The 27,454-nt window shown below is 36.5% G+C and overlaps 1 protein-coding gene across 9 annotated transcripts in view; it reads left to right on the forward strand.

Moving 5' to 3' along the window:
- OSBPL9 (oxysterol binding protein-like 9) overlaps positions 1–27,454 on the forward strand; it is a 175,821-nt gene that overhangs the window by 117,771 nt on the left and 30,596 nt on the right. For 3 of the 9 annotated variants that reach the window (XM_011973743.1, XM_011973747.1, XM_011973745.1), the window contains 5 exons: positions 14,302–14,397; positions 15,497–15,544; positions 17,190–17,219; positions 18,932–18,982; positions 25,068–25,106. In XM_011973743.1, coding sequence (XP_011829133.1) covers positions 14,302–14,397; positions 15,497–15,544; positions 17,190–17,219; positions 18,932–18,982; positions 25,068–25,106 — 264 coding nt within the window. Of the gene's footprint in view, positions 1–8,694; positions 8,764–14,301; positions 14,398–15,496; positions 15,545–17,189; positions 17,220–18,931; positions 18,983–25,067; positions 25,107–27,454 lie in introns of all 9 variants that reach the window. The other 6 variants (XM_011973744.1, XM_011973748.1, XM_011973746.1 and 3 more) reach the window with 4 other exon arrangements.

Consider the following 27,454-nt stretch of genomic DNA (forward strand, 5'->3'; position numbering starts at 1 on the left):
GGGCGGATCACTTAAGGTCAGGGGTTCGAGACCAGCCTGGCCAACATGGTGAAACCCCGTCTCTACTAAAAACACAAAAATTAGCCGGGCGTGGTGGCGGGCGCCTGTAGCCCCAGCTACTCAGGAGGCTCAGGCAAGAGAATCGCTTAAACCCGGGAGGTGGAGCTTGCAGTGAGCCGAGATCGCGCCACTGCACTCCATCCTAGCAACAGCAAAACTCTGTCTCCAAAAAGTGCTCAGTGGGGGAGCTTTTTGAGCCAGGATGAGCCAGGAAAAGGAATTTCCCAAATGTCTAAAAAAAAAAAAAAAAAAAAAACCTCTTAAAGAAAAAAACAGATTTGTAGTCTGATTTGAGAGCTTAAATGAGAAACAAGAAAGAGAACTGACAAGTTGCATCTGTTTCCAAAGTGTCCTGAGTTTGGCTTTGACAGAGATGAAGTTGTATTTGAAAGTGCCCTTCAGTAAATACGAGGCTGCAAAGGCTGTCTACTGGTCACATTCATTTTGGTATTTCTGAAGTTCTATGATGCTTTTAATGTGACATTTTCCAAATGTTTTTTAATGTGAAAAGATTATTATATTTTGTACGCTCAGCCATCCCCACTTCAATCTCTGTTGATATTAAGATTAGCAGGGAATTTAACTGTAAGTTTGGTTCAGCCAGGAAAGAGCATTATTTTGATAGCACTGTGTTCTGCTGGCTGGAAAGTCAGGCACTCGCATGGTTTGCACGCTACTGATTAAGAAAGGGGACGATGACAAGAAAATCTGATAATCAGGCTTTTGTTCAGAGAAGCAAATTCTAGGATGTCCCCTGGGATATGTTGAGTTCTATCTATAACTAAACTTTATACTGTAGAGTGATAACAGATATTTATGATGATTCTTATATAGAAAAAAGACTTTATGATTACTGTAGTATATTTAGAAAATTATATTTAGGAAGCTTTTCAGTAAAGGTTTAAACAAAGATTGTTATGCTTGAAAGAATAGTTCTTATACTGACAATGTAATTAAGCCAAGTATTCCTCCTTGAATATTTTAATGAAGTTCTACCACACACGGGCATTTAAAGCTGCTTTCCATCTTCCTTATTTTCCATCTCCAGTCACCAGGTCCTGTTATGTTTGCCTTAGTAATATATTTCAGATTCGGCACTTTTTTCTAGATGATAATGCTTTAATTCAGGCCTTCATGGTCTCTCACCTAGACTTTTGCAAGGCTTTCTGACTAGTCTGTCATTGGACTCCCCTCACCCATCCTTTTTATCCAAAAACAAATTCGGAGTAGGTCGCTGCTCTTACAGTTAAGAATGTGTTTTGGCTCCTCCTTGCCAGAGTCCAGCTGCCCAGCATGTTCTGGAGGCCTTCTTCATATTCTGGTCCTGATTTATCTCTGAGTCCGAACTCAGCTCCAGGTGCTTTACCCACGGTATTCGCTGTGAACTCTTTCTCATTGAGAACATGCTATGGCCTCTCAGAGTTACTTGTCTTTTCACAGCCTTTCCCTCTTGCTTAGATTACCCCACTGTATCTCAAGTGATAAGCCTCCAATTCTTCCTTAGCATACAGCTCCTGTGTTAACCTTTTCTAGGATGCCTTCCTTCAGGCAGCGTGAGTTGTTAATCTTGTGTGTGCTACTACAGTACTTTGCTCATATCTCCATATTACAGCCTTCACTAAGTTGTATTGTAAATTTTTTAACATACCTGATTCTTGCTTTAGACCCTGATTTCCTAGAGATCTGGGATTCTTACTCATCTTTGTATCCCCAAGGCCTTTGTCCCTAGTTTAGTGCATAGCACATAGTAGGTGTTCAGTAAGTGCTTAAGAGATCAACATATGTGACATAATAATAGCCTAAGTGTGTAAATCTTTGACTCAGTTTTACTGGAGTTAGGTTTTTCCCTGTGAGTTAAAAATGTTTCCTAGGTCACCGAGCTCCCTGGTTGCTACCAGACATGAGAAATGGGGGATTTGAAAAATGTTTAGAAACAGTGTTAAAAATGGTGGGCAGAGCCGGGCACGGTGGCTCACGCTGTAATCCTAGCACTTTGGGAGGCCCAGGCTGGCGGATCACCTGAGGTCAGGAGTTGGAGAGCAGCCTGGCCAACATGATAAAACCTCATCTCTACTAAACATACAAAAATTAGCTGGGTGTGGTGGTGGGCGTCTGTAAGCCCAGCCACTTGGGAGGCTGAGGCAGGAGAATTGCTTGAACCCGGGAGGAGGAGGTTGCAGTGAGCTGAGGTCACACCATTGCATCCTAGCCTGGATGACACAGTAAGACTCTTGTCTCAAAAAAAAAAAAAGAGATGGGCAGATTCCCAGGACTCCCCACCTTCTCCCCGATCTATAGGACCTCTAACATGATTAAAATAATACTAATAGTAGTATGAGTACTAATTGGTTCTGGGGTACTGTTAGTATCATAGGAAAAAGCATGTAGGCTAGCTAGAATGTCAGGGAAACTGCTATAAAGGTGAAATTTGAGCTCATTCCAGATGATTAGGTAATGCTTAATTATATTTGCTGTCAATATTATCTCTATTGTCCTTAAAGACATCCTTTGAAGATGATGATAGTGCCTGGCCATAATAGACATTCAATAAATACATGTGTCATTAATGAATGGTTTGATTACTCTGTATGTGTGTGTGTACATGTGCGCGTGCAGGAGAGAGAGAAGAGAACTGTAGTTCCTCCCATATTGGAGTTCATTTATTTCTGGAGACACCTTTAGGAACTTGGCTTCTTTACTGTATTGACTGAACAACTTGTTTTTGCCAAAATATGCCACTTCAACTGAGTTATTCTGCTTACTCCATTGTTTCTTTGCGTTCTCTGCATTCCAGAGCGTGTTTTAAAATCGGTTGTGTTAGTCTCTCTCACTCAGTTTCAAGGTTACACTAAATGACAGTTTGCTTGAGTTTTGACATATTTTGTCATTCCATGGAGGACTTGGCTGCAGTTGGAGCCTATAAATTCTTACTGTGTTTATTTAAATGAAATTAATTTTTATTAAGGTGAATACATAGGCCCCAATAACCAATATGGTTAGGAATTTATCCTCCCGGTGAAACTGGTTGTTTACCTGGAAATATTGGCATCACAGAATCCTAGAGCTGGAGAGAATTTTCAAGTTCTAATTCCATTTCTACCTTATTATTATTATTATTATTATTATTATTGAGAAATCAGTCTCAGAGAAACCAAACGACTTGCCCACAGTCACATAACTAGAGAGTAGAATGACTAGGACCACAGCCTAGATGACTCTTGCTCTTTTTTCTCCAGAGAGAATCAGGGTGCTGCTCTGGCAGTCTCCATCCCTTGGTCACCTTGCCCCTCAAACCTTAGTACTTATTCCCATTTTTAGCCACTAATTTTGGCTTCCTTGAGATTCAGCATTCAGATCCAAAAAACATCATACATTCTTCTGTAAGAGAATATTGTTCCTCAGTTGGCCTCTTTGTGCTTCCCAGCTCCTCAGTCTGGGAGTATGCCTTTTCTGGTTATTCTCCATTTTCTTGCAGATTTGTTCTCTGCCCTTCTCTCTTCTGTGCTCTAGGAAGCTGACTTTTACAGCTTGCAGCATCTGGGATCCTTTATCCCTTGGCTTCTAGTTGGGGTTTAGCAAATGGGAAGCAGTGACAGAAAATGGAAGGGAAAAAAGGTCTCTGGAGTATTTATTCCTTCTGCTCCTTCTGTGCTTTGAGGCAGTTCTGGCAGTGACTGTCTTACAGCCATCCATGTCCACTGAGTAGCTCCTCCTCTGGCCAACGGGAACCTTGTTTCCTTGTTCCTTCAGCCTACTTGCAGCTCCTAATTCCTGAGTACCTTAGCATCTCTTGTTAGTTTTCTTAGCCCTACTCTCACTTCTATAGGTACTATAGTCATTTGATTAAAGAAAAGTTCAAACATTGTATCTGATTATGCTGTTTCCTACCAGGGCCCACTGCTGTAATACTTTACCCGTCCCATTTCTGTCCAAATCCTGCACTGTCAATTGCATCCTCTGTGAAAGCTCTCTCATCCTTATAACTTTCTCCTTTGAATTTCTTAATGCCTTTCTGATAACATTTTACCATGCTTGAATCAATTATTTGTAGACAGATATATATTCCCTCTAATAGAATGAAACTCTTTTAGATCTGTATCTGCTTCATCTTGGCATCCCCAAAGCATCCAGCACAGGGCCATAGTCATAAGAGATGCCCAGTGAATAAATAATTATTGTAACACTGAATTCTAAGGCCCAGCATAGTATGTGTAAAAATGTGCTCAGGATAAGATTTGGCATGAGACAATGAGTTTTTACAGAGACAAGAAGATTGTCATTGCGTTTCTTGTTTTACTACCATTTATTTCAATGGTTTTTTCTCCTAGTCAATTTCTCTTTCTTCTTAAAAACTTTTAGCCTTAGAAAAATTCAGCAGCCATATTTTACAACTACCAATATAATAAATCCCTTAAAATAACTATGAATTATTTATGATTTTTCCATGAATATTCTGATTTATAATCTGCAAGAACTTCTAGTTCCTTGATTACTTTTTGTGTTTAAATGTTAACAGGTAGGCACATTGCAGAATTCCTTAATTCATTTATAAAATTTTTATTGAGGACTTACTGCAAACCAAACACTAGCCTGGGGGAGATAGTAGAGAATAAAACAAAGTCCTGTCTTGATTGACTTGTATTTTAGATCATCTTGGTAGATTTCTGACAATTAAACTCAGTAATTTTGTATGCACTTTTTAACAACTTTAGCGAAAACCGAATATGTTTTCCTCTGATACTCATTGGCAGCTAAAATCAGATATATGAAGACAACTTTGGCATATATAATTTCTAAGAGATAAATATCAGAACAATTGTTGAGTCTATTCAAGTCAGGGTCGTTGTTCTATTTTGTTTACCTGTGACTGATCATCTGTTAGTCTGACTAGCTGTCACCTTCAGTGTTAATTTGTCAATTTGTTATATTCTGCTATAGAGATCCAGTCTTGTTAAATGAATATATCAAGTTTTGTTTTTGAAAACATTTCATAATCAAATTTTCACCAAGTATTAGGCTGTAAAAATTTTGCAGTTATTTCAAAACTTGAACTATCTATCAGAATACTCAGTTTAAGAATTCACATATTTAATGTTAATTTTTCCTAGTGATTTGTAGAACACATTTCCAGGAAATTTACTCATTTTTGGTGGATCCTTAAAAGTAGACTCCAGATAGGCTTTCCAGAATGCTCTTAATCTGAGGTTGGGGAGTGGAAGAATATTTTTTTTCATCCTGTGCTACTAGTAAACCTCTCAGAGTTTATTTAGATCCTGGAATGATTTACTCCATCACTTCTAAGAAAGATATTGCGAGTAGCCTAAACAACTAAAGTATCTCGGAAGAAAAGTGTTGGCTGATTGCCGGCACTACATAGTCCAACAGTGCTTTGTTAGGTGGTGTGATGTAGTAGGTGTTTCCTTCTTTAAGAGATAGCGTTCTTGGATGTTGAGTCATGATCATGTTGTTGGCAGGAAGGATGTGGGAAAAAAAGCTTTGCCATCTCGCTTTGTTATATTGGCCACTTCATTATTTTATTTATTCCAGTATAGTGGTGATTACAAAGTTTTAAGTGCTTTTTGCTAGTGCGTGCTTTACCTTTAAATGATATTATACATTTGTTATCCTGCTTTTTTGCTTGGAAAGGTGTATCTGAGCAGCTTTAGCATTTGCCACATTTACTCCTGGAAAACATTTTAGAATTTTAATAGATAATTTTCAAAGAATAATGCTTATGACCTTGCATGCTAAAATGGATATAAAATTTTCTAAAAATGTTCATAACCTGTAGTTTCTGAACATTTTTACCTAAAGCTTTTGAATGTAAATTATAAAATAAATGCATATTTATTTTTAAAAATTAAGCAACATGAATGTGTAAAATAAAAACTGAGAGTCCCTGTCTCAAATGTCCCCATTCCTCAATCCCATTCCCCAGGGGTAACTGCATGTGTTTTGTTTCATGTGTTATATTTCAGGGGGGTGTGTGTGTGTGTGTGTGTGTGTACATTTTTAAAAATGAAACTTGTGCGTAAGTAAAATTACATAAAAATGCAACTTCAGTATTATTCATGTGTCTACTTATCTAGCATAAGGTAAGCACTCAGTTATTATTAACTGCATTGAATTCCAGTGTCTGTTTTATTTCTGTAGCTTGCTTTCTGCGTTCAGAACCTGTAGACTCATTTCATTTTAGGTTTTGTAGTTTTTTTAAAAAGGCAGTTTGGTGGATTTTGAATCATCTGAGGCAATTTTATATGCCTTTCATGACATTTGTGTCTTAAAAATGCAGCTACATCCTGTATAGAGAGGGTGACCATATAATTTATTGCCTAAACTGGGATACTTGAGAGTGAAGGAGGCTGCTAATAATAATTTTACTGAGACAACCAAGCATACACTGACTGTCCCAGGCAAACTAAAATATATGGTCATCCTATTTACAGACCTAAGGTTTTTGTTTGTTTTGGTTAGTTTAGTAACTTCTTCATATGGGTTTGCTGAATAAATTGGGAGTGCCTGGGAAAGACAAGCTGTCAGTGATTTAAATAGAGGAAAATGGTACCAATTCCAAACCTTTATTGTTTAGTTGTTTAAGTAACCAAATAACTTTATGGAGTTAGTATTTGTGTTTTGTTCTATAAGTCAAAGGGTGTATTAGTGTCAGATGAGGGTGTCATGAAGAGTAAGAAATTGTGTTAAGGGTTATTATTGAAGTTCATGCATTTTAGCTGTACCTGATTCCTGTTTGTAAAGCAGCTCATTTCTGTCAGAACTATATGTGAGCAATTCAGATTTGTTTCGTGTTATTTATTTTTTATCAGAAACTGAACATTACACATAAACCTTTCTTTGTAAATTTAAAGATAAAAGCAGTTCTGGTTTTTCAAAGCACTAACGTATGTTCAAAAATTAGATTCTTTTATGAAAAAAAAACTTTATTTATGTTGTTTGATTCTTTGTTACCAAGGTAATAATTAAGTACAATTTACCTTTTGTGGTTCAGTCATAATACCCAGGGCTTTCCTGAACATCTCAAATTGGAATATTTTTCCTGGTCTGTTTTCCATACTGTGTTTTACCACTTGTTTTGTCTGTTATTCATTCCTTTTTAAATTACCATTCTCTATTATCTTCTTGGGAGTTCATCAACTTATAGCTTGTTTTTAAAATGGATGTTGAATACAATTTAACTTATGCTTATAGCCTTTACTTGATTGTAGATCTCTGTGAAAATTGCCTGTATGTTATAGTATTATCTAGTTTTTCATTTGTTTTGTTTTTATCCGTCAGTACTCATTGAGTGCCTTCTATACATAAGGACCTGGAGATACAGTGGTGAATCCTGGTTATCTAAGGCTCCAAATTACGAAGGGGAAGTAGAACACCTACCACTCTGTTACTTTACATGTATTACTCATTTCATCTCTCCAGTAACCTTGAGTAGTTTATTATTATACTCATGGATGAGAAAATGGAGGTGGAAAAAGTAATTTGGCTACATCACACAGGTGGTAATTCATTAGAAAGTTGCAGATTCAGGATTTAAAACTATATGAGTCCTTAAAGCTCGTGCTCGTTTCCACTATGTCAAGGGCCTTCAGGCAGTTTTTAGATTACATTTTAGTGCCCTTCTGTCATTAATTCCTTTTAAACATCATTGTGATTTAATAGAAAAGTATAATGGATTTGGTCAGAGGACTAGGTTGATATCCCTATTGAAAAAAAAAATTCAGCTGGATGATTTGGGTAAGCACTTATTATAAAATAAGTTTAATATCTGTCTACCTTACTATATTACAATGATCAAATGAGAAAGCTTGGAAAGTGTCTAGTAGAGTACTTAATACTCTGAAAAATTTAATATACATTGTACATCCATGGTGTTAGAGCTGCTTACTTAGCACTACAGAAAAAGACCGTATTTTTTAGGACATTCTTGGGGTACCTAGCAGTTGGTAAGGTAGGTACAGCTACCATGTTGACAATAGAGAACCTAATTTGAAGTCTTAGATTATCAAGACATTGGCTTAAATGGAAAATAACTTCTCTAAGGTACCGTGAAAGGAAAGGTTTAATATAACTAGGCTCAATTTTATGGATATTTTTGAATTGATAGTCTTCACTACAAATGAATTGATAGTTGAATATTCCTTAGGATTAAAAGAGGTGAAATTCTTAACCCCAGAACTTCCCTGTTCTTCTAAGTCCTGTTCTTCCCTTAGCAGAAATGGATAAACCACAAGGACAATAGGGATTGTAAATGTTTCCAAATTTTCAGTAATCCAAGGAAATCACAAATTAGTGTGCCTCACATAAAATCATGGTATAATTAATATTTCTGGTCTCTTTAATATACTTTTTTTCATCGTCAAACCCACTTTTGGTAGGGAGACAAAATGTCATTTCTCTAAAAACTTAATTTGCTAACTTAAATTTCTAAGGAACAGAAAAGCCATTATGTTTGGCATAGTCTCTCTTTTTTTTTTTTTAATTTGCCACTTGCTGCTCATGTACCTACTTTTCCTCTGTGTAGTTACAGATTTTTCTCTTATTATTCCTTTACTTGATTATTGATGTTAGACTCACAGCATGGTAACTTTCTATTCTCTCTTTTCCTTACTTTTATGGAAGATCAGTACCACACTTGCTTTTTTCCAGTCTTCTGGTATCTCTCCAGTTCTTGAATTTTCAAAAATAATTGTAAGTGATTGAATTGTAAGTATGCTCTATACTTCTTTCTTTGGATGAAAGCTTATCTGTGATGCATGTCATCTCAAATTGCTAATTGTGAACATAAACTTTCCAATATTCTCATATTTTAATCAAAATGACATTCCTGCTAAGTTTTCATTACTTTTCTTATAGGGTGTTTGTTTTGCTAATTTAAAAAAAAAGTCTACTTTTGTCCAGATTCATGCCATTTATTTTTCATTAGGAGGCTTGCTCTTTGTTTTTCCTTTGTTAAGTTTTTAAGCTGTTGTTTTATTTTACAATTCTACTACTGATAACTTACCTGTTTTTCTTGTTATTCTGAATTTTCTATGAGACTAAGAATAATTTACTTCTAATATATTCTCTTTTTCTCTTTTTACAACATATTTTTATTATATAAGATTTTGCCCTATAAGAGAAAGTACTGCATATAGGACACTTAATCCTTTAAGTTTTCACTGTGAAATAAAATTAGATATGAAAATAATTAGTCATTTGTGAATTTCTTTTTACAACGTTATTACTCAGCCTTCCTGTTCTGCCTTATTCTCGGTTCCTCAGGTCACCCATAGGTTTCTTAATTTCCGGATTCTGGACTCAAGAACTTCACCTTTATCTCCACTGTTCATTATTCTTCCTCTGTCAGCAGGAATTCCTTTAAAAGCTCCTACTCTGCCTCGGGAATTGACTCTCGTATTGTTTTACTAAGGAAGTGTCTCTCCAAAGCAACTATAATTTATATGTACTTCAGACAGTTTCAAGGACTTCTCTTGCAGTACTCCTTTTAATGGGGGTAAAACATGCAGTTATGTGTATGTGTAAAGTATAAATAGTGTTTAATGTCCTAACTAAAATAATTAAAAATTGATTTTGCTGACATTTGTTAGATTTTAAGTTCCTTCTGAAAAAAGTAGTGTTATTTAATTTAAGTATTAGAAAGGTAGTAGGAAGTACCGACATACAATTTTGAGGCAGTTTGATATTCTTCTACAAGTCTAGGTACATTATTTTAGAAACTCCCCTTAAATTGGTCCAGATGTATATGTTTCTCTTTCTCTCTCTGTTAAACTGGATACATAGATCCTGGATGATATAGAAGTATGTGTTATTCTTCTTGACTTTATATATCTACTTTAGGTTTTGCTTCTTTCTCTCTTTCCCTTCTTCCCTCCCTCCCTTCTTTCCATCCTTCCTTCTCTCTCTCCCTCTCTCTCTCCCTCCCTTCCTTCCTCCTTTCCTGTCCTCTTTCCTTCCCTTTTTTCTTTCCTTCCCCTTCCCCTTCCTTGTCCTTCCCTTCCCTCTTTTCCCCCTCCTTCTCCCCCCTCCCTCCCTCCCTCCCTTCCTTCCTTCTTTCCTCCTTTCCTTCCTTCCTTCCTTCCTTCTTTCCTTCTTTCCTTCTTTCCTTCTTTCCTTCTTTCCTTCCTTCCTTCCTTCCTTCCTTCCTTCCTTCTTTCCTTCTTTCCTTCCTTCTTTCCTTCTTTCCTTCTTTCCTTCTTTCCTTCTTTCCTTCCTTCCTTCTTTTCGATGGGGTCTTACCCTGTGCCCAGGCTACAGTAGCTTTATTAATAAAGTGTTTTTGAAAACCAGAGACTATTTTTTTTTAGCATATTCGCCACAGAAGTGGTTTTTCTTTACATAGATTTCTAAATTTTATGATTAGATTGAAGTTTAATTTCTATTGAGATTCTTCTAATTTAATTTCTTGTTATATCACAGACCATTTTGTCTTTATTTCTCTATAACTGTTGTGTATAATTTAAACTTTAAATGAATTCATACAGGAATCGTCTAATTAGAGCTGTGGCTCACATCAGTGTAATAAACCAAAGAGCAGCAACCTCTTTGGTCCTGAGTGCCAATAATGTGACATAATCCCTTCAGTTACTACTGAAGGACCTGGACAAAAGAGAAGGAAAGACAACATGGAGAAAAGACTTGAGGGAGTAGAGAATAGGAGAAAGAGAACAGAAAGGCAAGAGAAATCTCGGGGAGAAGAGGTCATGAGGAAGACCCATGTTGTGGCATCAACAATTTCCAGTCACTGTAGCCAGCGCCATGTGTGTTCATTTAACACTGAGCTGGCCCTGATGGGTATAGTGATTAACGAATGGCATAGTTCCTGCCCTTGTGGAGTTTTAGTCCTTCAGAGAAGTCACTCCGGTATTTAATTATGATAAAATGTGATAAATGTTACATAGAGCAAATACAGAGTACTAGAATGTTTATCTACTTGACTCCCAACTTGTTCTCAAAAGCTACTGTAAGAAGTATGAAGTCACACTCTTGTCTGAAAGGATCTGCCCTATTCTCAGTTCTTTTCAAAGACAGACCACCCTCAATATGGTAAAGGACTATATTCTTAGTCCTGTTTAAAACTTGGCCAGGCACAGTGGCCCACACTTTGTAATCTCAGCACTTTTTGGGACACTGAGGTGGGAGGATTGCTTGAGCTCAGGAGTTTTTATTTTATTTTGCAACAAAGTAAAATAAAAATTTATCTGGACTTGGTGGCACATGCCTGTAGTCCCAGCTACTGTGGAGGCTGAGGTGGGAGGATTCCTTGAGCTCAGGAGGTTTAGGCTGCGGTGAGCCCTGATTGCACCACTGCACTCCAGCCTGGGTGACAGAGCAAGACCCTGTCTTACAAAATAAATAAAAATAAAACTGCATTAAAAAGGATTAATATGAATAAATGTTATGGCTTAGTGTTGTAAATGTTGAATAGAAAGAGGAACAGTTAATACTTCAGGAGAATTTTTATGAAATAATCTACATTAGGAAGTAATGGGTTTCTCATCTCATGAGATACTTAAGAAAAGACTAGATGACTTTCAAAGATGTTATGAAAAGAACTTCTGTGAATGGGAGGTTGAATTAGGTGACTGATGCTATAAGTCACAATATAAAGTCATACTTGTGTTTTCTTCTAGAGTATTAGTTTTACTAGATTTGAGAAAACACTTGTTAACTACTTGTTCGTGTTGTTGATGAATTTTATATGATATTTTATTGGTTGCAGATGGGGCACTGTATACATAGATTTTCCTTTTAAGTACATAAAAAATTTGTGCATTACTATGCAAGGATGATTGGGCCAGTTCTGGGACTGTCATTATAAACCTCTGGTTATACATTACCTAAAGAAAAATGGGTTGATGAGTAGATCTTTGGCTTGGACCTTGTGAAGTGTGAAGTTTAGGGTTAAAGGAAGGTTGTAGAAGACTATCTAGAGGCAAGTCTAAGAAGAGAGTCAAGGTGAGGTTTATATGATTCTACGAACATCAAAAGGTTGTTTCTGAAGAATTGATTTAGGTAGAGTTCAGATAGCAGTAATTTAAATCTGTTTCCATTCAGTCACTGGACAGTTTTTAATCTAATCGGTTATTTGTTTAAAAAGGATGTTTTAGTTAGATTTTTACAATATTAATTCTAAACGGATTCAGAAGAGTGAAAATACTTAAAGATCACTTTTCCCCTCTTGTTTAGATGCTTTTTTATTCATTTATGAATATGCCATTGACCTTTTAAAATATTTACTAAAAACGATGTATTTAGCTGATTTTAGCTGTGTCTTGATAGTTTAATTATTGATAATCATGTTACATTGCTGTGTGAAACAAAACAAAACCAAAAAACCAGCCAAACAGTCCTGATTTTTCTGTGGCACAGTAACATGGAAATAAATTACTCCTTTCTTTGATAGGGCAGTACTCTAATATCTATGAAATATGATGTATTTATCCATTTCTATATCTTTTATCACCAAACTGTATATTTTAAATGTCTCTAACAGGAACTTCTTTGGGTTATCTTTAAAAATGAAGATGTGTAAACACAGTTTTATAAATATATCTGGATTGTTTTGTATACATTGTTTATTAAGATTTTTTTTTTTCTTCAACTTTGTTTTTGTACATGTCATCTCATTGGGAAGGGGCTTTGTAATACTCATCGTCAAACAGTTTCTTGACACGTATGTAAAAAAAAAAGTAGATATATTTATCACCTTTGAATTTGAAAAAGAAAACAAATTATGAGATAAGTTGATTTTTCCCGTGGTCTTAATAGGACTTAGATTTTTATTTAAATTCTATTTTTTCTTTGGTTCCGAATTTTTGAATTTTAGTTTGGGGAGAGCAACAGAAGTACTGTAATAGTAGTAATTGATAGTGTCACTAGTTGCTGTCTTTAGTAGAGGTAGTAGCGGCTGTACTAATAATAGGAGGAGGAGGATGCCCGTATTTGGCAGGTAAGAAAACCGAGGTTTAGACAGCCACAATATTGTGTTAGTGAATACACTGGAATTAGAAACCAGATTTGCCAGCCCATTGTTGTTTCCATAATACCATAACATCTCAATTTGGTGTTTTGAGATAATGGTTGTAAAAGTGCTTTAATGATAAAGTATACAAAGATCAGGTGTTGCTGTAATATAAAATAAACTTTGTCTTCAGTTTACTAAAATGAGAATGTGAAAATAATCAGCATGCTTTGGGCAAAGGCAGGGAGGAGATGACAAGTGAAAGTCAAGTGTGAGATGGATATGTTGATCAAGTATATTTTACTCATTTAGTGCAGAGTATTGTGGTTGGGTTGAGATTTTTACGGTAGCGGTTCCTAACCCTCAGTCCCCTGCTTAACAGTATGATGACTGGGCATGAAAATGTGGCATGGTGGTTGTCACATTGTCTCCAACTGTTTTGTGTTTTACACCCGGGATTGATGTCTTTTTTAGTCAGAGATGATTAAGAACTCAGAGGTTTCTTTTGGCTAAAGTTAAAACATAAGAATCCAATGCTCTTGGAGCTTAAACTCTTTAAGTATGCAAAAAGTAGGACATGCAAATAATACACTTTTAGACTGAGAAATAAGTAGGCCTTCTAAATAAATAAACATCTATACCCTGTCTAAGTGTACTGTTCACACCAAGGGTGAAAGGGAGTAGGAAACTTGACTAGGAGAGGTGTTGTTTCTTTCACTTAGAGAGGGGCCACTTCTTAGAAGAGGAGAAAATTTAGAGGTTCTTTCTTTAGTAGGGGAGGAGGGAGGAAAGCTTCAGAGATCATGGGGTGAGTTGAGGAATGGGAGAACCAAATAGTGAGAATATGAAGTTAACATTTAGGGAAGGGAGGAATGAAGTGAACGAAAAGGGGGAAAATAGGACGTAACATAGGAGGGTTTTGTTTATGTTCCTTTGTTAAATTACTGTGGTTCTGGTGGTGATTGGGAGCCAATTACAGGGTTTGGGGGAGATAAGAAAGTGATTCTGGAGAGAAGAGTAAATCCAATTTGAGCAGCAGCATGTGTAATTGATGAGAAGGGAAGCAGTGTTCCAAGTTAATGAGGAAGGTTGATGTACCACTATTTAAATAGACCTGACACTTAAATAGACCCATTATTTGTGTCAAAGTAGAACTGTATTTTAAAACTTGAAATGTCTTCATGTATGAAGGAAGAAGTATTTTGTGTACTATTAAACATTGCTTGGGTTCTGGTAGATTCATTGCAAATTCTCTCTTTCTCTAGGGTTTGGATTCAGGATTTGTTCCTAGTGTCCAAGATTTTGATAAGAAACTTACAGAAGCTGACGCTTACCTACAAATCTTGATTGAACAATTAAAGGTGTGGCATTAATTTGTATATTAAATTTATATAAATAGAAAATGTTACTGAGCTTGATTTTTTAGTAAAAACAGTTACTTGATGTTAATTTACAGCCCTCGTGTGGTTCTTCAGCAGTTTTTAAAGCAGACTTGATAGGTGACTTATTCAAAGGTCTTTGTCTCTAATTATATTAGTAAATAGCATATTTACATAATGCTTTTTTGGTCACTAAGAAAAAGGTAAATATGTAGGCATAATTAGAAAAATAATAATTCTAGATTTGGTTCATATTCTGTTTAAAATTTCCACGAAACTGTGTTTCAGTGGCTCAATTTCTTTTTTTGTTTGTTTTTTGAGATGGAGTCTCTTTCTGTCACCCAGGCTGAAGTGTAGTGGCATGATCTCAGCTCACTGCAACCTCCGCCTCCCGGGTTCAAGCAATTCTTCTGCCTCAACCTCCTGAGTATCTGGGATTACAGGTGCCTGCCACCACGCCTGGCTAATTTTTATATTTTTAGTAGAGACAGGGTTTCACCATATTGGCCAGGCTGGTCTCGAACTCCTGACCTCGTGATCCGCCTGCCTCGGTCTCCCAAAGTGCTGGGATTACAGGCGTGAGTCACCGTGCCCTGCCTAGCAGCTCAATTTCTAATGCTTTTTTAATTTGAGGGAGATGGAATATGGGGAAGTGATTTTTCTACCTCCTTTATCATTACTGAAATGAATTGTCTCCTTCAGTTCCTACTTAAAATTAATTAAAAGCAGAGGTGCTAGGAAAAGGACTGTTGATAAACTTCGAAAACAAAGCAGAAAAAAACTTCAAGTTTGAATTGATAGTTCAATTTCTTAAAAGTCGTCTGTTTTCTTTTGGTTATAATTCTTCCAGAGTGATTGATCTTGACCAGTTAAAATGATTTCATATGATAGAATTTGATACAGTAGAATTTGACTTCGATTGAGTGCCTTGAAAAAAAATACATGTTGTCTTGAAAATAACATATAAATCATCCCTGGACGAAATATGTTTAAGAACTAATGTTTGCTTTTCTGTGTTTAGTGAATGTACACGGTGTAGTAAAGTGACTTGATACTATAACCATTTTTAAAAATCTTGTAGCTTTTTGATGACAAGCTTCAAAACTGCAAAGAAGATGAACAGAGAAAGGTAACTTCCATAACCATGATTTTGACGTTAAAAATTGTAAATTCCACAGCCTTTTGGAGAAGACTAAGTACCTTAGTGTGTTTTTACTGATTATAATAATATTATTGACCTACTATAGTATTACTGCCATGTGGACCTCAAGGGCACTTTTCTGATAAGTTTCTGTTATGGTTTCTTAAGTAAACAAAAGGATAATGTACAGAGTTGTGGGAGTTGTTTTGTTTTGTTTCATTTTGAGACAGTCTTGCTCTGTTGCCCAGGCTGGAGCACAGTGGCACGATCTCAGCTCATTGCAGCATCCACCTTCTGGGTTAAAACGATTCTCCTGTCTCAGCCTCCCAAGTAGTTGGGATTACAGGCATGCGCCACACCTGGCCAATTTTTTTATTTTTAGTAGAGACGGGGTTTCACCATGTTGGCCAGGCTGGTTTCAAACTCTTGACCTCAGGTGATCCACCCACCTCGGCCTCTCAAAGTGCTGTGATTACAGGTGTGAGCCACCACACCCAACCTAGAGTTTTAATATAATACCTTTTCTGTATTATATTCCTAGGAGTAAGTTATTTCCTTTTCCTGTATCATATGTTGAAGGTAGAAAGTTATTATATTTACATATGGTCACTTCAGATACCAGTAAACCAACCAGCAAGAATATTCAGAATAAATAAAAAGCCATATATGAAGAAACAAATCATGTTTTAATTATCGGTTTAATTATGGTTCTTTATTGTCCCCCACTTGCATTTCTGACAGCTACTTTGTAGTTTGCATATTGTCTTTTTTCTAATTAACATTTTTCCCCTCCTTGGCTATATTTCTTTTTTTTTTTTTTTTTTTTTTTTTTTTTTGCTTTTCTGTTGACTATATAGCCTTGCATTTGGCTCTTTTATACCTGTTAATAGTAACTCATGTTCTAACTCACCTTTCATTCTTAGTTTTGGGATTTAGTCCCATGTCATTTTAAAACAACTTAGGAAAGATAAATGTGATTTCAAAATAAGTGAAATTCGTAGAAAAACCAAAACTTGTTTTCAGGTAAGGAATAAGAATTTTGTTGTTGTTGTTGTTTTTTGTTTTGTTTTGAGACGGAGTCTTGCTCTGTCACCCAGACTGGAGTGCAGTGGCACGACCTCGGCTCACTGCAAGCTCTGCCTCCTGGGTTCACGCCATTCTGCTGCCTCAGCCTCCTGAGTATCTGGGACTACAGGTGCCCACCAACACACCCGGCTAATTTTTTGTATTTTTAGTAGAGATGGGGTTTCACCATGTTGGCCAGGATGGTTCTCGATCTCCTGACTTCATGATCCTCCCTCCTCGGCCTCCCAAAATGCTGGGATTACTGGCTCGAGCCACCATGCTCAACCAGGAATAAGAATGTTTTATATTATTCTTACAAACCTTAAATTGAATCACATGAATTTTATTAAAGAGGGTATATAATTCATAAAATGTCTGGAATTTTTATACAAATAATTGATTTAGATAAAAAACAAAATATAACAAAAAGTACTCTCTTTCCAACTTGTTTGTACTCACTTAGAATGAGTACATTTTGGTAAAATTCTTTAAATGACTAGCCAGTAAAAAGCAACTGTGCTTCTTTGTCCTTCTGATTATTTCTGTTTAAACTTACTATTTTTCACAGAAAATTGAAACTCTCAAAGAGACAACAAATGTAAGTTATATATTTGATACACTCTGACTTTGCATTAGAAAATGTTTTAAAATGTTATTTCTATTTTAAGCTGCCACTATTGATGACAGCAATTGAAATGTTAGTTTTTATGAATTTATACAGGGGTGCTTAAGCATTGATTATTTTCTAAAGGAATTTAAAATAATGCTAATAGAATAAGCTCCTTAATTGAAATTGACTTCATGTACCATTTACCTGTTTCTGGTCTTGTCTGAAACCTTGGATAAAACGTGTCATCCACGCACAATGGATATATTATTTCATATTTTTTAAAAATTAATTTCTTTGATTCTTAAGACAGGGTTTTACTATGTTGTCCAGGTCTCAACTCCTGGGCTTAAACGATCCTCCTGCCTCAGCCTTCAAAAGTGGCGGGATTGGCCGGGCATGGTGGCTCACGCCTGTAATCCCAGCACTTTGGGAGGCCGAGGTGGATGGATCACCGGAAGTCGGGAGTTCCAGACCAGCCTGACCAACATGGAGAAACCCCGTCTCTACTAAAAATACAAAATTCGCTGGACGTGGTGGCTTATGACTATAATCCCAGCTACTCTGGAGGCTGAGACAGGAGAATTGCTTGAACCTGGGAGGCAGAGGTTGCAGTGAGTTGAGATCGCACTATTGCACTTCAGCCTGGGCAAAAAGAGCGAAACTCTGTCTCAAAAAAAAAAAAAAAAAAAAACCAGTGATGGGATTGTAGGCATGAGCGACTGCAACTGGCTTCTTTCTTATTAAAATATATTGTAATTCAAGTTTTCTGATAGAGTGGACTTCTGACATTATATAATGGGCTGCTAATGAGATGTGTAGCTTGCTCAAAATTTTAAAACAGGCAAAATAATAATTTGATTCACCAGTGTTTTGACAGGATCCTTTATTCTTTTTTTAAAGAAACAGGGGTCTTGCTGTGTCATCCAGGCTGAAGTACAATGGTGCAGTCATAGCTCACTGCAGCTTCAAACTCTTGGGCTCAGACAGTCCTTCTGCTTCAGCCTAGGGCTGTAGGCACATGCCACCACGCACGGTTGATTTTTATTTTAATTTTTTGTAGAGATGGGATTTTGCTGTGTTGCCCAGGCTGGTCTCCTAGCCTCAAGCGATCCTCCTTCCTTGGCCTGCCAAAGTAGTGGGATTACAGGTGTGAATCACCATACCCAGCCCATCAACTTCTTAGGTAGATTTCTTAGGGTTGCTGCTGTTGATGTAAGAATCTGGAAGTTAATCAGATTCGTATGTCTTTCTGTTTGAAGTGCTGAAAAGCCATTTGGAGCCAGGCACGGTGGCATGGGCATGTAGTGCCAGCTACTCGGGAGGCTGAGGCAGCGGGATCGCTTGAGCCCATGAGTTTGAGGCTGTAGTGTGCGATAATCATGCTTGTGAATAGCCACTGCTATCCGGCCTGATCAGCATAGTGAGACCTTGTCTCTTAAAAAAGAAAAAAGAAAAAAATATATATTATTTGGTATAAATTAACAATTTGTGGCATTTGTTAAAATTCATAGAACTGCTAATGAATAACTTCATTTGACATTATCAGCACACTAGAACCCACTAGATCCAAAGAGGATATTTCTCGTGTAGTATAGACTTAAACACTATACATTTGAACTGATTTTTATATTTTAAGCTTTAATATTATATATCCATTTTATTTGAGCCAAAATCCTAAAATCAGTGTTTTGTTTTTATAGAGCATGGTAGAATCAATTAAACACTGCATTGTGTTGCTGCAGATTGCCAAAGTAAGTAAATTTTATTTTCAATTACCTTTATGTATGGAGTTCAAAAATTAAAAAGACATTTTTCTTTAATAGTGAAAAAACTCAGATCTGAGACATAGTACCTTTCTACATTAAACTGTATTGTGAGCTTATACTATGGAACAACTATTGTGTTTGGATGTTGTCTTAGCTACTGTTTCTGGTAATGTCATTTCTGGTAGCTGGGAAGGAGGGGAGCATGTTTGAAACACTCACCCCTTCCTTCCATTTTATCCATTATCACTGCTTGGAACAGGGACATATTTTACAAAAGCTTCCACAAAAAAAGTTTTTCTTAGAAAATAGAGAAGTAAGTTCTTACAGTTATTGTCCATAATGAAGAATATAATAGAGATATATTTTTAAAAATTATTACAGATTTTTTTCTGGTCATGAACTATATTAGTGGATTTTAATTGTTCTTTATTCATGAAACAATATATTTTGAATTATTGTGGATTAAAAATTTCATATATGTTGTCTCTTTTTCTGAAAAATTTTGGTGTATTCAACCTAAATATATATTTTATTGCCTGAGATTTTCTGAAATAAGAATATTATTGTTTGAGAATAGGAATTTTAAAAAATATTTCTACTTCACTACATGCCTTTATTTCCAGCAAGGGGTGGGTGACCACCTCTGCAGCCAAGTTGAGAAATGTTGTTTGAATGAGTTTATAATTACTCATCTCTTTTACTACTTCAGTTGCATATGTTTGTTTGCCAAATCATAGAGACTTTTAACCTACTATTGTTAATGACACAATAGCATAGGACAATCCATTTGTGTTTGGACAGTAAGGATATTTAGCTTGTAAATTAAATGGGGCAATGTCATTTTCTTTTGAGGCCAGATTTAAAATATATTTTTTATTTTTCGAGACGGAGTTTTGCTCTAGGCTGGAGTGCAGTGGCATAATCTCGGCTCACTGCAACCTCTGCCTCCTGGGTTCAACTGATTCTCATGCCTCAGCCTCCTGAGTAGCTGAGGTTACAGGCATGCACCACCACACCTGGCTAATTCTTATATTTTTGGTAGAGACAGGGTTTCACCATGTTGCCCAGGCTGGTCTGAACTCCTGGCCTCCCAAAGTGCTGAGATTACAGGCGTGAGCTACCAAACCCAGCCCAATATATTATACATAAAGTGTCAGAACTTAGGGCTTATGTTCTGTTTCTCGATGTTAGCGATACCTAGATTTCCTATGTATGTGTCTAAATTTTTCATTTCCTGTTGTAGATCATAGTATATTCCAAAGCCAAGCCGAAGGGAAGATAGGATTGGTGGCACAAAAGAGATAAGGTTTTTATTTTAGTTTTTTTGGCTCTGGAATTAGATAGGTGAGTAGAAGCACCTACAGTTATCCAGAAGTTTACCTGTAGATAACCAGTAAACTACACCATGCCCTGAGAGACTAGATATTTTAGGGAATCCATACTGCCTTCTCTTGAAGATTGGGGAAGCAAAGGAGCTGATACAGTGTTTAGGCTAGTTTGGGTGATCTCTGAAAATCATTCAGGACTTTAGATAGTTGTACAGTAGGTTAGCCTAGCCTATTTCAGTAGTTCACTGTTTAGCCACTCATCAAAAACATTTTTAGTGTAATTTGTACTTGCTACCTGTCTGTGTTAGCCCAGCTTAGTAAAACTACGTTTTAGGGTTCTTCGCAATGGGTAACTTGGATCACATAAATGAAATTTGGCCTTTTATTTATTCCAGAAGGAAGTTTTATTGTTGTTAAGGCTTCTTCTGTACAAATACAATCCTCAATTATATTTGTACCGTATGTGGACTCTGTTTATATCTTTAAACTCAATTTAAATGTACATGAGACCATGTCACTTGCCAGCTCAAATACCCCTGATGTTTTCCATCTCGTTTGTAAAGAAATAGAAATTACTTACGTTCACTGCCCTCTTAACCTGTCTCCTACCCTTGGTCACACCATTCCAGTAACATTGGCTCATTTCTTTTTCTCAGGCAAGACAAGCTTCCCCCCAACCCCCGCTTTAGGAATTTTTACTTGGTTTTCCCTCCGCATGATGGGCATTTCCCGCAGATTTCCACCAGGCTCACTGTCTCACTTTATTCAGGTTTTTACCACAAGGAACATCTTTGGAAAGACTTTTCCTGACTCCTGTATCTAAAATAATCTATACCTCCCACTGGTTTCTTTTTCTTCGTGGCCTTATATCACTTTCAGGTTTACATGATATATTTGTTTGTTTATCTTTTTATTGGCCGTCTACCCTAGAGTACAATCTTGGTGAAGACTTTGCTCGTCTTACCACTTACATTAGTCTGCATGGGCTGCCATAACAAAACCCCATAGACTGGGTGGCTTAAAAAACAGAAGTTTATTTTCTCACTGTTCTGGAAGCCAGAAGTCCAAGATCAACATTCTGGCCTGTTCAGTTTCTGATGAGGACTCTTCTCTTGGCATGTAAATAGCCATGTCTTCACATAGTCTTTCCGTGGTGAGTATGCACAGAGAGAGGGAGCATGCACATATGAGATAGCAAACTGTTTGGTGTCTCTTCTTACAAGGACACTAATCTTACTGAATCGAGGCCCCATCCTTATGATCCCAGTTAACTTTAGTTACTTCTGTAGAGGTCTCATCTCCAAATATAGCTACCTTTGGGGTTAGGGCTTCAACACAGGAATTTGGGAAGGGACACAAACATTCAGTCCATAACCCCATTGTATCCTCAGTACCTACAGTTGCTTACCGTATAGGAGGTGCCTGATAAATAACTGAATTACTGAGTGATTTTTCTAATGCATTACTTTTAATGGTTGCATGGTTTAGTATTTTCACTATATGTGTGATTTTTTTTTACTTAGCCACCTCTCTGATGTGCTGTGATGACCATCCCTATAAACTAATCTTTAGGTAAATTTAATCAATTAATCTGTGATTAAAATAAAAGATTTTAGAATAATAGTGACAGTCAACTTTGCATAGTCTTAAAGAGCATGGATTATGGACCCCGTACTGAGTATGAATCCAAGCCCCACCCCTGGAGGAAGTTTATTTATCCTCGCTGTGCTTTGGTTTATATTCCATATACAAGAGGGATAATAATAATGTCGTCTCTTACTGATACTGTGAGACTAAATGAATTATTATTTGTGATGCTCTTGGTAGCTGGCATGTAATAAGTTCTAAATAAGTGTTTATTAAATTTAAAAAAATAGAAGGATGCAAATTTTAAAGTGACAGTAACACATCTGGTAAAAATTGGAGAACTTCCATTGAGTACTGATGGAAATATAAATTGTTATAGCCACTTTGGCAGACTGTTATTCACTGGCAGGTTAATAAAATATCGGAATCAACTACTTTGAGGGAGATAATGCCATTTGAGACCCCAAAGTGATACGAGAAGATAGCTAATTTGATACCTTTCTTGTTTGGGGCTGATTAGTATCAGCTTCTTAGAGGTGGCATGCTATAAGTAAAAATTTTAATTTTAAGCTCTTTCCAGTTTTGATTCTTTCATTTGAATTCCCACTCCCAGTAGATTCTCTCCTGCCTAAATAATTAGCGTATTGGTTCCCAAACTTCACTGCACACTGGAGTCATTTGGAAATCAGTTCTGATTCCTGGCTCCCACCCGTAGACATTCTGTTATAATTCTCTTGTATGGGGTATCACCTGGGTATTGGGATTATTTTAAACACCTGGGTGGTTTTAATGTGTAGCAAAGTTTTGAGACCACCTGGTTAGTGGAATTTTCAAGTGGGCTTTGTTATCTCAGAAGACATCCTTCCTTTTACCCTTGGTGGAGACAGCTGATGTTCTTCTCCTGGGAGACTGCAGTGGAGCTGGGGGGTAAGGGGAGAGAAGGGGAGTAGGGCAGGACAGAGCGAAGATAAGCTAGGAGGCCTCTGCAGGTGGAGACTTAACCAGTATCAGAGTCAGGTGATGTGACCACATACCACAACTCAGAATGCCTGTCAGAATGGCATGTGCCAGGGGGTTGACTATGATTTACCAGAGCACTATTTTTGCATTGTTTAATTATCACTGAAATTGAAAGGCTGTGCTAGACATGCTTTGGTTATGAGATATAGTTGCTACAAATTTAAACTCTGGTTGATTTTCACCAGTTAAATCATGCAGTAAAACAGTATTTCAATGCAATTAAAATCAGGCACTTTATATGGTTATTCTTATAGGCAAAGATAGAGACTATTAACATTTTTCAAGGTAGACACAGATCAATTTGATTTATGTAGTTTTTATAATCTTGCATAAAATAGATGCAAATAAATACTGTTGATGACTTAGAATTTGAGGCTTTAATTTTGTCGGTTCCTATTGAATATCCTAAGTCTAGACCAGTGCTATACAATAAAAATATGAAAGCTATAAATATAATTTAAAATTTTCTTATAACAACATTTTAAAAGGTAAAAAGAAACAAGTGAGATTAATTTTAATAATGTATTTTATTAACCCAATATACCAAAAATACTATTTCAACATGTAATCAGTATAAAAATTTACTGATGAGATAGTTCATATTCTCCCTCTCTCTTCTTTCTTTCCCTTTCTCTCTTTTTCTAAGAGATAGTGTCTTGCTCTGTCACCCAGACTGGAGTACAGTGTCACAGTCATAAATAACTCACTGTAACCTCAAACTCCTGGGTACAAGTGATCCTCCTGCTTCAGTCCCCTGCATAGCTGGGACTACAGGTGCTCACCACAGTGCCCCACTCACTAATTTTTAAATTTTTTGTAGAGACAGGGTCTCGCTTTTTTGCCCAGACTGGTCTCAACTCCTGGCTTCAAGTGATTCTCTGTCCTCGGCCTTCCAAAATGCTGGTGTGGCATTACAGGCATGAGTCTTTCTCTTTTTGTACCAAGTCTTCAAAGTCATGGATGTTCTTTAAGCCACCCAGTCTATGGTATTTTGTTATGGCAGCCCACACAGACTAATACAGCTGGTAAGACGACCAAAGTCCTCACCAAGATTGTACTCTAGGGTAGATGGCCAATAAAGAGATAAATAAGCAAATGGTTTATTTCAATGGTTTTTATTATATTTACAAAATTGTACAGCCATCACCATAATTTAATTTTAGCATACTTGTGTCACTATAAAAAGAAACCCTAGACCTATTAAGCAATCATTTTCTATATAGATTTTCTATATAGATGGTCCCTGACTTAACAATGGTTTAACTTACGATTCTTCAACTTCATGATGGCAAAAAAGTAATATGCATTTAATAGAAACTGTACTTTGAATTTTGAGTTTTGGTTTTTTCCCAGGCTACTGATAATGCCATATGATCTTCTCTCACTATGCTGGGCAGTGGCAACAAGCTATAGCTCCCAGTCAGCCACATGATCACAAGGGCAACCAACTGAAACTCTGCAAGATGGTTTTTGCCCAACTATAGGCTAATATAAGTGTTCTATAACACGTTTAAGGTAGGTTAGGATAAGCTATGCTGTTTGGTAGGTTAGATGAATTAAATGCATCTTTGACTTACTGTGTTTTCAACTTCAGATGGGTTTATTGGGAGGTAAACTCCACTGTAAGTTGAGGAACGTCAGTGCCTCCCTTTCTTTTCCAACAGCCTCCTACCCCCCCACCCCATCCAGCCTTTGGCAACTATTAATCTGCTTTCTCTCTCTAGATTTGTCTATTCTTGACTCTTCATGTAAGTTGCATATTACAATATGTGGTCTTTTGTGACTAGCTTCTTTCACTTAACATCATGTTTTCAAAGGTTCATCTGTGTAGAGATCACTTTTGCCTGGAATTTTGAACGTGACTAGAGTTCTACGGGATATTTCCACGATGAACTTAGTTAAATCCCTATATAGAAAAATAATTGCCATGCTGTTGGTGTTGATTTTTGTGTAGCCAGTGTTAGAATTGTGTTTGGCTCAGAATGTACACATGGAATTAAAATCTTAATGGAGGCAGAGAAATCATGTTCTAACATTGTTACTTACCTAGTAAATAAGCTTTCTTGTAGGAGAAATACACAAGGAGTTACTTAATTGTAAGAATAAAGTTAATATTTTTAACATTTTTCCTTAAGGACCAGAGTAATGTGGAGAAGCACGCAGATGGAATGATAGTAAGTTTAATCTAATCTTTTTGTTTCCCTTTACTTCTGCAGAGCATTATAACCAGTCATATCAGGAGAAGCCTGAATTACTACTCATTTTTCAATGCCAACTACTCACTGCTTTTTGTTGTTGACTCTCGCAATTTCCTTTAAGCTCACATCTTTCAGCAATCATTTGCAGGGGAAATGACAGTCTTAAAATTTTTCTAAGTGTGGGTTCAGATTGAATCACTTTGCATGTATTAACTTGAAGGGTTAATCATGGTATGAATACTCAGCTTTTTCAATTAAATAATGCATAACTCAGTGCCACATTTCTTGTCTAATTTCTTTTTTTCTCAGATGAAAGTGGGGTTGGGGGGGAGTACAGTAGTGAAACACACCTTAATCTATTTGAATATGTTTATAGGTTCCTATTATTTTATCTTTTATTTTTAGTTTTTGTGTGTGTGTGTTAACCATCATTGTTAATGTGGTATGTACTGCATTTTTGTTGGAACAATTTACAACATGAATTCTTTCTCTTATAGCCATCTTCTTACTCTTTCCTCTCTCTTATCTTTTTACCTTTTCCTTATATTCAACTTCCCCTCTAAAAAGAAGGAAGAAAATTGTATTGTTAGTATTTCCCAGCTGGAAATAAAAGAGTTTGAAGGTTTGTGGTTTGTGATTACCCTAGTTTTATGGTAACTGAGTGACCTCTGTTTAGTCTGTATTCCTGAAGCAGGAGGCAGCTTTTTTTTTTTTTTTTTTTTTTTTTTTTTTTTGTCCTAGACTTACAAACGCCAGCTTGTCTGAGATCTGGAAAAACATTCTGTACATTTTCAAAAACATCTCATGATTGTACTTGAAAGGATGAGTATGTTATCTTTATATTTGGTTTTAAAACAATTTTAAGTTAAATCTGTGTTTGCATATTTCTGAAGAAAGCAGGAGTAAAGGCCGGGCGCGGTGGCTCACACCTGTAATCCCAGCACTTTGGGAGGCCGAGGCGGGCGGATCACAAAGTCAGGAGATCGAGACCACGGTGAAACCCCGTCTCTACTAAAAATACAAAAAATTAGCCGGGCGCGGTGGCGGGCGCCTGTAGTCCCAGCTACTCGGGAGGCTGAGGCAGGAGAATGGCTTGAATCCGGGAGGCGATGAGGGGAGATTTTGCCCCTGCACTCAGGCCGGGAAAAGAAGAAAAGCTTTGTTTAAAAAAAAAAAAAAAAAAGAAAGCAGGAGTAAAACAAACATGTTTGGAATTTGAATTAAATACATCAGAATTTTTGTCAGTTCAAAGTATGATCCATGGTGATATAATACAGTTGTATGATATAAATGTAATACAAAGTGAAATATTTCTTCCTGAGATACTGTTGAAGATTGTTAGCCTCATGGGAAAGGACTCTATGTATTGTCTAGCATTATATGGTCCCCAAAGACTCCAAAGGAAAACCTTGTTGGCTGTTATTTTTATCTCTTTTCCCTCAAAGCCAAATTAGTTATATTATGTTGAATAAAAGAGGCAGGATTTTATAAAACATACCAAAAACACTTGATAATTTGCAATGAAAAACATCTAGAAAGTTCATGCTCATAGAAAATTTAAACTCATAGAAAAATATCTTTGAATCATTTGCCCAGAGACTAGAGCATATTTTCCTTAAGAATTTTTAGTTTGAAAAAATAGAGGAACTGTTCATGGAATAGGCCTTAGAGGCAGGCTGCTTGGATTCAAATAAAACAGCCCTGCTACTCACTACCTGTGACCTTGGCAAATTACTTAACCTTTCTGAGTCTTAATGTCTTTTCCTGTAAAGAAAACTGAAAGGTTCTACCATAGAAGCGTGTTGTAAGGTACAGAACAAACACATAGTATTCAATAAATATTAGCTATACATACATGTATGTGTATGTACAATACATTGTATTACATGGGTTTCATTAATGTCACAACAGATGAGAGCTGAGTAGTAGTATTTTTGCTTCTCAAGCTCTGCACATTTATTTTTAAAGCAAGTTGTAGAATGTAATGTGACATATTTTAGCCTGAAGTTGACTGACCAAGGACTGGGGATAAGTGTAGCATCGTTATTTTTTCTATGAAAAACAACAATAACAAAAAGATCAAGTACTTTTAATATACATGCTGTCAAAAGACAAAATTACAACAAATTGAATCATAGATCGAATTGGCTTTTATTCAAGATGCATGGATTGGGTCAGCCTCCATTCTACAAAATAGAATGAGAGGTCCCACTGGGCAATGGCAAACAGTGGGTTTTGTAAGGTGAGAACTGTAACAGGAAAAAATGCTGATAACATCAGATTACTTTTAAGGGTTAAAACAGAGAGCATCTCCATATTACACT

The sequence above is a fragment of the Mandrillus leucophaeus genome, unplaced genomic scaffold (genome assembly GCF_000951045.1).
Source record: "Mandrillus leucophaeus isolate KB7577 unplaced genomic scaffold, Mleu.le_1.0 Scaffold14, whole genome shotgun sequence".
In the NCBI taxonomy this organism is placed as follows: domain Eukaryota; kingdom Metazoa; phylum Chordata; class Mammalia; order Primates; family Cercopithecidae; genus Mandrillus; species Mandrillus leucophaeus.